This window comes from Brachyistius frenatus, unplaced genomic scaffold, assembly GCF_029030835.1.
Source record: "Brachyistius frenatus isolate BFR_SWC_R1_liver_20210118 unplaced genomic scaffold, ASM2903083v1 Contig_16, whole genome shotgun sequence".
Taxonomy (NCBI): domain Eukaryota; kingdom Metazoa; phylum Chordata; class Actinopteri; family Embiotocidae; genus Brachyistius; species Brachyistius frenatus.
The window spans coordinates 2,485,042-2,499,667 of NW_027210615.1; the positions used below are offsets into that span (position 1 = coordinate 2,485,042).

The window sequence follows — 14,626 nt, forward strand, 5'->3', positions numbered from 1 at the left end:
CATCTGGAACTAAATATACCCATGTGTGGACTCGGGACAACCTCCTCCCTTTCAGCTCGCAGGATGCCCATCATCCCCCACCACATCGCCACAGATCAGATTTGGACTTCACTGTTGTCTTTGATGTTTCTGACACGGGTCCACCAGAGACTTGTGGAAACCCCCCGTGGCCGGCCACACCCAGTCTTGGGCGTCCATAATTGATTCTCATGAGTATATATGCATGATGGATGTTCATAGTTCCAAGGTTCATGGAGAGAAAAATTATTCTGTGAGCTTTTCTTAAGGTGCATGACGACTGGTGGTGGTGGGGGGGGGTCGTGTTTCAGACAATCGATTTCACCCTGATGTAATCTGCACCGAGCTGAGGTGGGGGTGGGAATATGTCTGTGGTGAGCTTGTACCTGCACATATGCAATGCATGTCTTGCAGTGTGAGTCTGCAGACATGTTTATGGTCATATAATGCATGTGTACACATGCAACGCGGTGGTGATGTGTGTGTGTGTGTGTGTGTGTGTGTGTGTGTGTGTGTGTGTGTGTGTGTGTGTGTGTGTGTGTGTGTGTGTGTGTGTGTGTGTGTGTGTGTGTGTGTGTGTGCACATTCACATGCACATGCATTGTATCTGAGCAGTCGTAATGTATGTAGGCCTAATTCGGCACTACTGACGGCTTCCTCCATTAGGGCTGGAGGTGATTAGCCTTTGAGAGTGTCTGGAGAGAGGGGAGAAGAGCGAGACTAATGCTGTTAGGTGGAAGGCTCTACAGGGGGGCAGGGTTGGAGTAAAGTGGCTTTCAGAGCTTCTACTTTAGTTGTTGAGAAAGAGAAAAGAGAAAAATTGGGGGAAAAAACGAGTCTGTTTGAGGCCTGAAATAATCAGAAATGCCTTCCTTTATAGTACAGTTGAAATTGGGATATAATTTTGTGACTGATTTTTTTTGTGTGACTGATATCATCAAAAAAATGTATTAATAAATCACTCTAAAACTACTTGCTGTGGTCTGTGGATATATAGTGCATCCGGAAAGTATTCACAGCGCTTCATTTTTTCCACATTTTGTTATGTTACAGCCTTATTCCAAAATGGATTCAATTCATTTTTTTCCTCCAAATTCTACACACAATACCCCATAATGACAAAGTGAAAAAGTTAGTTTTAAAATTTTTGCAAATCTATTAAAAATTAAAGCTCTCTGGAGAAGGTTTTCATCAAGGATGTCGCTGTACATTGCTGCATTCATCTTTCCCTCCATCCTGACTAGTCTCCAGTTCCTGCCGCTGAAAAACATCCCCACAGCATGATGCTGCCACCACCATGCTTCACTGTAGAGATGGTATTGGCAGGTGATGAGCGGTGCCTGGTTTCCTCCAGACATGACGCTTGGCATTCAGGCCAAAGAGTTCAATCGTTGTTTCATCAGACCAGAGAATTTAGTTTCTCATGGTCTGAGAGTCCTTCAGGTGCCTTTTGGTAAACACCAGGCGGGCTGTCATGTGTCTTTTACTGAGGAGTGGCTTCCGTCTGGCCACTCTACCATACAGGCTGCTTGGTGGAGTGCTGCAGAGATGGTTGTCCTTCTGGAAGGTTCTCCTCTCTTCACAGAGCAACGTTGGAGCTCTGTCAGAGTGACCATCGGGTTCTTGGTCACCTCCCTGACTAAGGCCCTTCTCCCCCGATCGCTCAGTTTGGCCAGGTGGCCGACTCTAGGAAGAGTCCTGGTGGTTCCAAACTTCTTCCATTTACGGATGATGGAGGCCACTGTGCTCATTGGGACCTTCAATGCTGCAGACATTTTTCTGTACCCTTCCCCAGATCTGTGTCTCGATACAATCCTGTTTCGGAGGTCTACAGACAATTCTTTGGACTTCATGGCTTGGTTTGTGCTCTGACATGCACTGTCCACTGTGGGACCTTATATAGACGGTATGTGTCTTTCCAAATCATGTCCAATCAACTGAATTTACCAGGTGGACTCCAATCAAGTTGTAGAAACATCTCAAGGATGATCAGTGGAAACAGGATGCACCTGAGCTCAGTTTTGAGTGTCATGGCAAAGGCTGTGAATACTTATGTACATGTGATTTTTTTCGTTTTATATTTTTACTAAATTTGCAAAAATTGCAACAAAAAAAAAACTTTTCACGTTATCATTATGGGGTATTGTGTGTAGAATTTTGACAGAAAATTTTGTGCAGAACATATTTGGTATGTATCTTCCTGCCAATGTACCCAAGCTAAGAGACTATTTATTGTTGTTTGTTGTTAAATACACTTATCAGAGTCAAATTGTGATTTTTCTGTGCAGAAAAGGGAGAGAAGGGGTCAATTTTGGCAAGCAGGTAGTGGGATGTCGCTGTGGGGCCCAGTCTGTGGTTCCATCCTTCAATCTCCTCCTCTCTCCCCACGGTACAACCCTCCCAGTGCATGTGAGGCTACAGCTCTGCTTCTTAGCTCTCTTCTGATTGGGCAGCGAGCCCATTGGCATCCCCCTCGGCACCCTGTGTGGGTGGATTGTCCCATTGGTGCCCGCTAAGACAAGGCTTCTGTTGTGGTGGGTGAGGGAGGCGTGAAAAATGCACTGGACCCTTCAATCGGCTCCCAAGCCCCGTCTGCGGCCCCTGCGCTCAGAGCAGTAATTTGCAATAGAGCTTAACTGTTAGGATGGTGATGGCTGAGGTTTTTCTAAAACAAGTCGAGCTCTTTGGGTTGTGGTTATGTAACAGGACTTTCTCTTTTCTTCCGTTTGCAGAAGCTTTGAGGGAAATGTGGTTATGTTGCATTTCAGGATGCTCTAATATGAGTGTATTCATCAAGATTCTCTTCTGTCTCTCTGTCTTTCAATTTCTATCCTCTAAATGTCACAGCACTAAACCGAGTCGCCGCATGATGACGGTCTCCAGTTTTCTCACAAACCCTTTCTCATTCTCTTTCTCATTCTCACCTCCCAGCCCTCGATGTGGGACTGCAGCTGTTCGAGAGCCTCCAGTTTCTCCATCTGCCTTTTGGTCTCATTGATGTTAGAGCAGACCGCCTTCATGGACTGCAGAGCCTCCTCCACTGCTGGATAATCTGCGTGCTTCTTAGGAGTTCTCTTCAGCAGCTCCTACGTTGTGGAAAGAGGAGGTTTAAAAGATAAACTGCAGAATTTACAGAAGCAGGCACATCAAAATATCCAGTCGAACAAGAAGGTAAAGTAGTGTGTGAACTATATAATCAAAATTTCCCTCATGAGTCTCAAACTTGCCACCCCCAACACTAAAAGGTGGGTGCCTGTCTGGCCAAATAATAAACGAGTCACTACAGACGCATTTTGTTCTTTTTCACTTTATCCATGTAATGAAGTCTCAGATGAGAATATGCTAATTGTCTGCAGTGTGATATGACAAACAAAGCTGTTGTTATTATTTGACGTCACTGTAGCAGCTGTACCTTCAGCAGCAGAGGGTACTTGCAGATCCTCTGAATGGGAGTGAGAAGGTAGCCCTCCAGGGGAATATCTGTGCTTTTCTTCCCTCCGAGTAGCATACAGTGCTTAAGAAAAGAAAGAAAAACAAAGATTATTTTAAACCACTGTACACATAAATATATAAAAATGCATAAGAAATTATGGATTATATGTGTACAGAGAAAAAGAGGCTGTTGGAGGAGAAAACGTGCTGCCGAGTCCCATTTTGTCCGTTTTTGTTTGCTTTACTTCCTTTTAGCAAACACGTTTCCACTGAAAATCTCTGCAACGCTGGGTTACCCGTGAAAGAGAATTAAAAGTCTCATATTGTATAAAATCAGATTTCCATTTGTTTTCTTATTATAAAGCAGGTCTGGGTGCTAGATAAATACTGTGAAGATGTCAAAATACTCAATTCACAGATGCACACATCTCGTATTCATCAACTGTGCCACTTGGAAAAGATGTTTGGCCATATGTAAGTTTGTGATGTCACAGACTCACTGATTTAGTAAGTTTGCCCTCAGCAAGGTCCACAGTCCAAAACATTTTATGTGGAAGAAAACACAGAGTAGTCATTACATCGTGGAGCTGGCAAGACCGAATAGATCCTGTGATTGGCCTGCGGTGTGCTGCTCAGAAAAGATTCAGCCAGTCAGAAGAAAGGGTCACTGATGGTAGAGTGCCTTAAAGACACAGAGACAAAACAGTCTGTTCTCGATACAGCTCCAGAGAAGCTCAAGAAAGGAAATTTAAAACTATGTTGAGTGGATTTTTGGTACTTAAAAACACAAAAAAAATATATTTAAGACTCCAAATAAAATATTGGAAAAGTGTGAAACATGGGACCTTTAAAGATTAACAAGAATTTGTATGTAATTTCTTCATTAACTCTTTCAATCTTGGATCAGTTACAGAGTGGAAGAGTACACGTAACTTTTCCATAGTTGCTGTATAAAACTTTTAAAACTATTTTTTATGTAAGACAGCACCTGTTTGAAACCTGTTTTGGAGCATCGGCAGACGTTTTCTTTATTGTTTCATTCCTTTTGAATTGTTCCAGCAGTAAACAGACTTTAATTGACTATTGTTGTCATTTCCATTCAGTCACAGACTGTTGCACCGGCAGTTCATCAATAAGGGTCCAGGTGCAGCAGAATAATCGGCTTCTCTGTTTGTCTCCGAGCAAAGCCTTAGGTGTGGTACGATTTCCATTTGTCTAATGTTTTACTGTTTCTACAGATTGAGACATGTGTAATTGTGGAACAAATGTTTTGCTGCCTTTGAAATGGCATCGAACCAATACGGTGTGATTTCAAATTGAATCGTCATGCAGGCCTTTTTGGTTCATTTTGAAAATGCAGTAATATATATTTGTTTCTTCCTTTCGCATTACATTACAGTATACTTAGCTATTACAACAGTTGCAGTGGTAGTTGGCAGAAATTGACCACATCACATTAGCTTTGTTTAGTTATTATCAGTAGAACTGTCTGTTCTGATTCAGCTGCATTTTGAGAATTAGTTTGATGCCGGGGTTGTTGTTTTTTTACATCTCCAGTGTACTGCCCTGTGTGCTTATGTGCAATGTTTTGATTTTAACATTGTAATTCATATAAATCCATGGAGTATGATGGTGCCACTAATTTTATGCATACTCAAACATCACTCTTTGTTTCTGGTCTGACCCACTGGAAGTAGAATGCAGGTATAAGCCTGCCATTGGTCGACTATTTCAAGTCATCATTGTCCTTCCCTTACACTATCTGTGTGTGACTGTTTTCAAAACAAACCTTTGGCCTTTCAGCAAGGATGTTGTGTACCACCAGCTGGAGCATGTACCACAGTTTGCAAATTGCTGTCTTAGATGAAAGCAACAGCCAAGAAATTAAATTTAATAAAGAATTCAGGGTCATTTTATGGTGGTTTGATTAGAGACAAAACTCTAAAATGCCCAGATGATGTGGGCTTTAAGCTGCTGCCCCCCACATCTAGTTGAAAGGAGGGTTTTCTTCAGAAGTGGAGGGGGGGGTTACAGTTGCAGACATGGTTTCACTACGCCTTACATTTTGTTGGATCGCAAGCAGCCAGTATTCTACTGTATGAGCTCATGGGATGAGATGAAAGATCAAAGGCAGCCATGCAGATAAACCACTTGAGTGCTCTCCAGTGGGAAGGAAGGCAGGAGATCAGTTTAGAGCATTGCAATCATATGGCAAATCCTTTCAAGTCTACCCAGAGCAGGAGAGAGGCCGCCGGGATGTGTGTAGAATTTTTGATGACAAAAAAAAAAGAATGCAACTTTAAAATTCCAGATTCCAAATATATTAATCTCTCATCTGTCGCATTTCTCTCCCACACCCCATTTCTTTAAAAAATTTCTCGAGATTTCCCTTCTCTCTCTCATCTTCTGCTTGCGTATAATCTGCCAGCCTTGAAGCCAGAATTCCCTCTGCTCTTCACTCTGACCTCCTTTTCTCATCTCTTCCAAATGCAATTAACACTTCATTTTTACGTACAATTTCAGAAGCTTCCCCTCATTGTGTCATTCAATTAGCATGGAAATTGTTTAATCCAGAAAAAAAAAAAAAAAAAAAAAAAAACTTTCCAAAGGAATTAAAAACAGCTGAAGAGAAGGCAATGGAATATAATATTGCACTGCCATTAATTACAAGTATCTGCAGTCGGCACCGATTAAAAACATACGTTTTAATTCGGTATTCTCTGCTCTTCTAAAAAAGAAGTCCAATATCTTAAATAGATAATGTTTAGAATTTCTTTCTGAATTTTACTGACTCACTCCTGTTTCTATTTTGCTGGTTGTTGCTACACAAAACACAAGAGCTCATCCAATATTAGAGATTTAACTGAGCAGGTCTGACAACTGCTTTAACACATAACCAGATGTTGTGTAGCAACTTTCTTTTGGAAGCATCGGTGTCACGTAAGACCTGACCAATTAATGACTGCACGACTGGGCCAGGAGGAGCTTCAAGCCAAAGCATACGGCAACACTCTGATCCCTCTGTTTCCAGTCCTGTGGATCAGAATAATGCCATGGAAGCAAACCATCAGGCAGCAAACAAACGTGGGTCCTCAGATCTCTTGGCCAATCCCCCCCCCAAAAAATGCTGCCAACACTCCACAGCTGGCTAGCCCTGAATCTGCAGATGAGTTCATTGGTTGGGTTCCCCACTCAAAAGGCCCCCTTCGCCATTCTTGAGTTCATTGTCCCGGACCCAAAGGTTTAAGTGTCAAAACACGGAAACAGCTGGCAGCGGAAACACTACAATGCACAAAAGCGACCTTGATGGCGGTTGCATCCTGTCCCGGCAGGAAGAACCCTCTGACCTTGTTATGGTTTCTGCCCCTTTATTCAAGTGTTAACATGGAAATGGAGGTGATACGATGGAAGGAAGAAGGAGGAAGGGGGGTGGATAGATGACAGAAAAAAAGCAATAAGAGAGAGGAGGCTAAGATCCCAGGAAGAAAATGAGGTGAGAGGATTATGTAGACTGTTTTTCCACCACAACAAGAGAAAAGGAGACATAAAACTTGTGTGGCATAAAATAATGGAAACATGGAGATTTTTTTTTTATTTCCATAATTAAGATTAGAGAAGTCAGAGTCATTCATAGCGGGAAGAGGAAGGAAGCCAATTAAAATGCAGAAGAAAGGCAGATTTTATGACTCCAGGAGAAGAGTAGCGAGGCAGAGGGGAGGAGTTGGAGTGTCTTACCAGTAGGAAGGTCCTGATGTTGGGGATCTTGTTGAGCTCCATGAGAAGCCGCAAAGCCTTCTCATGGTTACTGCAGTACTCGCCATAGACTGAGAAACGGTCCTTCTGCAAAGTCGAAGAAAAACACAGGTCAGGACTGCAAGCCAGGGCATTGATACCGTATTTCAGCAGTTTACAGCCGTGAAAAATCCACAAAGCTGAGAAGAGGAGGTTTGACAATGCAGAGCAGAAACTGGGGAGAAGTTTAATCAGATTCAGTCACTCTATTGTGAGGAAAGTGGTGGATAACCTCCCTTTCATGACTCTATTCTTATCAGAAGAATGCCTGAAGCTACAGATGGAGATTTAGACTCTCTTTCTGGCTTTTAAACTGCACTAAAATATTAGCATCGCGGAATGTAGTGAGTACCAGTTGTAAATGCTGATCTAAGGTCAGTATATCAGAGAACCGCACTGACATTGAACTGATACACAGCAGCACAAGTTTATTGTGGTAATGCTAATAAGTTTAATACTACTGTATATACACAGGGAATTGTGCTTCAGAGCTACTCCTCCTCCTACTATGTCATAATGTAAATATTAGAGCTAATGGCAATTTTAAACACATAAAAAGAGACGAGCTACTTTTAAGGGCACGACCGATTTATTGTCTCGACCACAGATGGTCTTCCTCAGGTGAAGGAATACATTAAAACTATACATTAAAAGCTACATAATACCCTGCTTTGAATGGAGAACTTGATTATCTCCTTTTCTGTAATTTTTGCTTTGTGTATTGTTTTTCTTTGGGCATCTGGGTCCTTTTAAAAGGTTATTTATAATTGAAAGTGTGTATGTACTGAAAACTCATTGGTCCATATTGATCTTGTGACTACTATTGGTGTAAGACACAGGCCAAAGGCAACCATATTGTACTTTGCATGATGAAGGCTTTCATTGCTCAGACTTGTAGGCATGTCTTTAACTGTGATTAAATAGCCATGAGATATTCAAGTTTTTTTTTTTGGTTTTTTTTTAAAATCATTATCTTCTTGACTACCTCAGATTTCTTCAAACAAACTGGTTTGATCCCCAAACTGAAGAATCCCAGAGGGACACAATTTGCAATCTCGTGCAGAACTCGTGCTGAACTCCACGCAGGCTGTTTTTTTAAATTACACAGGATATATGTTTACTTCTTTACCTTTAGAAGGACCTCTGTCATTACTTTGATACTTCTCATCAGTAGAATGATATTTGTATAATACTGGTAGTCAAGTAGTTATTTTGATGAATAATTTGTATTTCTACATACCTGCTTTCACAGAATAACTGTACTTTTATTGCCTACCTTTAATCATGCGAGAGCGTAACTACGACAATTTCCACTGCAAAAATCATAACCCTCACAAAACCTCAAATTCATATGCACTGGCATTCATCGACATCCTTTGTCACACTTCTCTTTTTCAAAGTTGTCTACGTCACTGTGGAAATAAATAAACCGCATGCAAAGATAGAGCAGTTCCTCTTTGTCTTAGGTGATAGCATCACACTGTGCAACAAGATAGAACATCCCTTAATACAGAAGCTTTTGTCAATCTGCCATTTAGTCTTCTTTACAATACGTAATACAACCGCGGCCAGTGGACATACAGCGCAGCCTGAAATACATTATTCATGCAGCGTCCTGTAGATAACAATGTACACATAGTATCATGGCTGCAGTTGAATTTACACCCTGCAGCTGATTGAAGCCTATTGTGTCTGTATGCTGTGGTAGATAGGATGTGAAACTGTGTGCATGCTGGGGTCTAATCTCGAGGTCTAGAAATTGAAACTGTAATCTGAAACAACCTAGTAAGTGAAATCCAAAACTGCAGGTGCTTTGACGTCGCGTTCAACCTTAACTGAAACACTACTGCCTGAAGGCTTTGCATTTGAAGTTGGCCTGGCTATTATGCTACAAAGACATAAACAATACTCCTTTATTGTGATAAATGAGGCCCAAGAGTATCTTTGAATAGTTTTTATGAGTTAAAAAAAACAAAAAACTTTAAAATAACAAATGATTGCCAAACCAGCATCCTGTACCAACATGGATGTGCAAAATAACTATGCGAGTGGTTCAACTCCCCCCCACACACACAAACCCAGCTCCATACCGTATGTCACTGCTTAGTGCATGTGTCTGTTTTACATGGCAAGCTAACAGCTCATTTTATTGAGCTATGTGTCTCCGTTCCATTGACCAAAAGGAACTGAAAGTCTTTGGTGGATGTGTAACACAAGTGAGCAGCACAATGTAAACGGTGGTCAGTTTTTACGACACAGGCAGGAACACAAACACACACCCAGAGCCACGTTTGACAGGGGACTCCAGTCCAAAGCACCACTGGGAGCAGCAGCTGTGCCGGCATATGGCGTGAAACCCCTGATACTGTCAGACTGACTCAGAGCAAAACACAGACAGAGGAATCATTTTAGTTTTTTTGATCATATATACAAAGCAGTCTGACAGCAGTAACAGATTCTGGATGCATGGGTAAAACAATAAATTGTTTTTCTGTCCATCTACTCATGTATATTTAACACTATTTATTAGACCTACTAAATAAGCTATGGTTTCTATTCATTAAGTACAGATTTAAAATCATTAAGGTTGTATTTACATGGTGGCTTTTGCACTGTAGCACTCTATAATAAAAAGGCAGGCTCCCCTATTCATCTTAAAAATACCACTCAGTCAGGAACAAATGCAGGGTTGTGTGACAATAAAGCTGGTTATGGCCCCGTGTGTCCACAGCAGCAAGCCAAATGCTCCAAATATCAAATATGTGCATGGATGCATAACATGCAACATGTGCAAGTGACTTTTGTATCTTCAAGCAACCCTGTTTTGTTCCAAAACAGTCAGAAACTTGCTTGTATGCTTACAAAAGTAGCTGATGGTAATGTGTGTATATATATATGAAAACATTTAAAAAAAACATTAGCATGGTCCTTTAAAGTCTTACTTCAACCAGAGTTGGCAACTAAAAACATCCTTTCCTACAGGCTGCTACCAGGGATGTAGTGCTATTTGTTGAAGTGCAGGAACACACCAGAACATAATTGTGGCTTGTTTCTAAGGTTGCGTAATCACTGTGGTGGCAAGTTTACATACAATAGCCAACAATGTCACTTAGATAATTAAATCCCTTCAATTGAATGAACTCCAAGAGAATCCTGCTATTTTTAAAGGTTGTCCTGATAACTCCTCTAAAGTGTGATTGTCCTATTTCAGTCACAACACATTATTGCAAATGTTTCACAAAAAAAGCCTTGTTAAGAAATTAAGTGTTAATTTAAACACTTGAGGGCTTTTCATTTGAAATGGATACAGGAAGTGTTGAGTAACACATAATGTTACATAATGTAACTTTAACAGGGCAAACAGTAGCGGATCAAAATGATGCTTCGAGTTGACGTCGTGATTTAATCAATGTGCCTCAAATGTCAATATGAAAACTTTGACCATTTCCTTTTACTGTCTCTCTTGCATCACATTTGCTTTAGAGAGGATTGGATCTTGAAGTACTTAAAATTTTCTAATAAATCTCATCTGGGTAAAGAGAACCGTAAACATTTGTATTTCTCACTTTGGAAACTAAAAAGTGGTGGAGCTTTGTTCCTTTGGCTGCTACTCATTAAACCAGTAAAGCAAACACAACATGTATTCTCACTGTCTGCTTCCCCCAATTATTTAGCAAAGATTGCATAACTGTACGAATGTACTCAACTTGCCCCGGCTGTGAAATGTAGCTGTAAACAGACTGATGTTCCGATGCATCAGCATCCCAGCGAGTTTCACAGTATCCCACACAACTTTTTGAGCTTGCTTGTACCAGAACTGAATTGTTCCAGGCTATTGTAGGAAGAGTATAAAACACACAGAGCAGCTCACAAACAGAAAACTTGAGCATGCTGACTGTTAAAGGAGTGTTTAGGGGCATGTAAATGTAGCCTCTGTGTATCAGTTTGCACTCATGATCCTCCTGCATGTGTTCAGCAGCTGAACCTGAAATAACCATTTCAGCTCTCAATCACCATCTGCAATTGAGCCGCTGTGCTCGCACAAACAGCGTGTCTCTTTGCAGCAATGTTTACAACTAAAGTCCCACTCCGAGGTATTTCCTTTCCTCAGGTGACAACAACTACACAGTCAATTCAGGGACCCCTTAAAGTAGCTTATAACTACAACCAAAAGGTGAAGCTTTTAATTTCGGGGGAGTTTTAACACCACGACGACTCTGAGAGACTGAAAGACATCAGTTGTACCCAGAATAGCTCAAAGACTTTGCTTGTTCCTTTGATAAATACACGCCTGTATTTGAATTCTTCATCACTGGAATGTTATTGCAGAGGTTGGATGAGAGGGTAGTATCACACACGCCGAGGAATCACGACAACTCAAAGCATAATGGGCGTAGTTCAGAGAGTTCAGAAAATGCATAATGACACGACTGTTGCTTCTTGCACGGTCCTCATATATACACTCCCCAAAATAGAGCAAATATTGATGTCTCTGATTTCTCCTCTAACATGAGTCACTTTTTCACCTCTGCAGAGTCTGAATAAGTCAACCAAAGTCTTTAAACAAGGGCTTAGCATCTGTGTGTGTGCATGTTTGGTCAAAGGAAAGGCACATATTCAGAATTTTTGCCTCTAGTTCGGAAGATAAACATGAATTTGTTAAAACTGCACAATGTGTTCTATTCATTTAAACATGTAACATCTCTATCCTGGTTAAGAAGATTTAAGATGAGAAACAGCTCTACTTTTTTTTTTTCTATTCAAAATCTGACTGGTGCACTTTTTTGTGCAACTGCAGATTCCCAAACCATCTTGACTTTGAATAGCAAAGAATCTTCCCATTTTTCTTCCCCTAAGTGTGAGTGGCAGACAGTCTTGCGGAACAATGTGGGAGGTTAATCAAATCCCAGTCATGGTGTTGACCTCTGGTCGAGGTCAAGGGCTACGGCTGGAGGCCAGCAGACGGGGCGAGCTGATTGGCTGAGGGGTGTCAGTGCTGAAGGAGACAAAGGTCACGGGTAGGGAAGTGTAATGGATACACGGTTAACAAAGAAGGTGTGTGGGAAGCTCAGTACCTCAAAGGAGAAAACACACAAACACAGAGGAACATATTATCAGACACACAAACAAGTAAACACAAACATGAATGAATGCAAAAAAAAATATATACAATTGATTTAACATTTTGTACGACAAGCCAGGCAATATTTGATTATTTTTTTGTAAACAAATCCAATGAAAAGACCAAACTAACCATGCAACATAAACTACAGTATGTGTGGAGTTTTTGGACAAAGATTGAGGTCTGTTGCATAAAGCCCTCGATACAGAAACAAAACTTTTTTTCAGGATCAATTTGTTCTCTTTTGGTTTTTCTGTGGAAGTGGTTGTCAATCAGAAAAATAAACACAACTGTATTCATATCCTTAATCGAGCAAATGTTCTCTGGTTGCAGCTTTTAAATGTGATGATTTACTGGCTTTTTGTATCTTTAATTTTATTCTATAGCAAATAATTCTATCATCCAGAATTGTAAACTGAATATTTTTTGCTTTCGGGTTGGTGGACAGACGAGCAAGCTATTCTAAAATGTCACTTTCATAATCACTATCATATTTCAGCCTTTTCTGACATTTATTGACTGACTAATACATTAACTGAAAATACCTGATATTTAAATTAGGTTTGATTTGAAGTATGTTTTAAATGACACTATATTTAAAAGCACTGTACTGAAATATTACTTCGACAACATAATTGTGACAAAGATATGTATTGCTTTAATTGCTATTTAACTGCATTTATTGCTATGACTCATAGTCATATCTGAAATTAATATTCAATCCTGGTTTGAGTCAGTAAGGGTATTTTCTGTCTATACTGACTTAATTTCCGGGAAACAGAAATTATTAGGAGACAGACAATAGTCCATTTTTAACAAATGAGTTCAGTTAGAAATCAAAGCCCTTGCAGCTTCCCTGCTACCCATCAAGTCGGCCCTCTCTGTATTTCCCCGTCTGATCACAGAGCGATGGAAAAAAAAAACATGTTGAGCTCCTTTAATCAATTCTCTGCCCCGACACTTGGCCTGACGGACTGAATGAGCGTGACAGACTCACACATGTGAAGATACATTTTGATGAGCCAATTCAGCGGCTCTCCACAGAGGTGAATAAATGTCATTCAAGTCGCAGGCAGATAGCGGCTAGATAGCGACTGATTGTGTAATGACTTCACGACAAAGAGTTGGTGTGATCCATAAAAGGGCACACAGGCTGGAGGGTTAGCGAAATAGAATTTTGACAAGCAGCAGTGGAGGCCGAGATGGTGTCATATGTTGAATGAACTCTTCGTAAAGACTAGGGGTGCAGCGGTACACCGATATCACAGAAAACCGATGAGTATCATACCATGTACAAGTGCTTTTTACTGGTATGTGAACAAACACAAAAATGCAATGACCGGAGATTCTCGCCTGCATGCAGCCCATCTCCTCTCTGCTTCAACTGCCTGTCTGTCTGACTACACTCACCATCTCCACCCCCAAAAAGGTAATTAAAAACAGCAAACATCCTCGAGGGTCTAGTAAACTGGCTAGTATCTTGATAATAGGTTCGAGCATTTGTGACGGCATTTCTCATTATTTTCAGTCCATTTACAAACCAAAAATCTTTTGAATGTTTCCTATTTCATAGTAAAGCATTTGTTTAATACATTTTAAAAAACAGTCTGTTTTCAACCTTCAACCGTTGCAATCTTAATACAGACAAAGATCCATAAAACTTTGGCTCTAACATTACATTGGCTTTAAAAAAGAAAAGAAAAAGCAAGGGGCAGCATTTTTTTGGCGATGCAACAATGACATTTGTTTCTGCCTCTAAGGGACTAAAACTTTGCTCATAATGTGCTCCTTTAACACCATCCTGTAGGATGATGGTGCAGATTAATGGTGGAATATCTTGCTAATTGTTGTGATTTTGTGTCTTAGTGAAAGTGAACTGAGGATAGTTTATCGTAGAGAGTCAAACACAGAGAGAGAGAGACGGAGCTTGAGATTGAGTGCTAGCAGCAGAAGCATTGTCCCCTCGCTGAGTGACACACCATCTCTTCGTCCCTGGACACAGACCCTGCTTTGTTTGTTCCCTGGGGCCAAATGAGTTCAAACAGAGGCGAGCGGGGCCGGCGGGGTGGTGTGTGCTGGGAGTTGCAGAACGGAGAGGAATCTCTATATGAAGGGATGGAGTAGATGGTAGCACAGACTGATGAAGAGAGGTGGAAAGGGTGTTTTCCCTGACAGGAAGCTGGTCTTTTCCCGAAAGGGGGAAAAGCAAAGGGTCTGTGAGAGTATTTGAGTGAAGGGGGAGTCCAGGAGGTGGGAGGGGGG

The 14,626-nt window shown here is 41.0% G+C and overlaps 1 protein-coding gene across 3 annotated transcripts in view; it reads right to left on the reverse strand.

Moving 5' to 3' along the window:
• Nucleotides 1-14,626, reverse strand: part of prex1 (phosphatidylinositol-3,4,5-trisphosphate-dependent Rac exchange factor 1) — an 87,672-nt gene that overhangs the window by 52,842 nt on the left and 20,204 nt on the right. For all 3 annotated transcript variants that reach the window (XM_069693944.1, XM_069693945.1, XM_069693946.1), the window contains exons 4-6: nt 7,186-7,290; nt 3,431-3,532; nt 2,943-3,104 (exon numbers count right to left, since the gene is read on the reverse strand). In XM_069693944.1, coding sequence (XP_069550045.1) covers nt 2,943-3,104; nt 3,431-3,532; nt 7,186-7,290 — 369 coding nt within the window. The remainder of the gene's footprint in view (nt 1-2,942; nt 3,105-3,430; nt 3,533-7,185; nt 7,291-14,626) is intronic.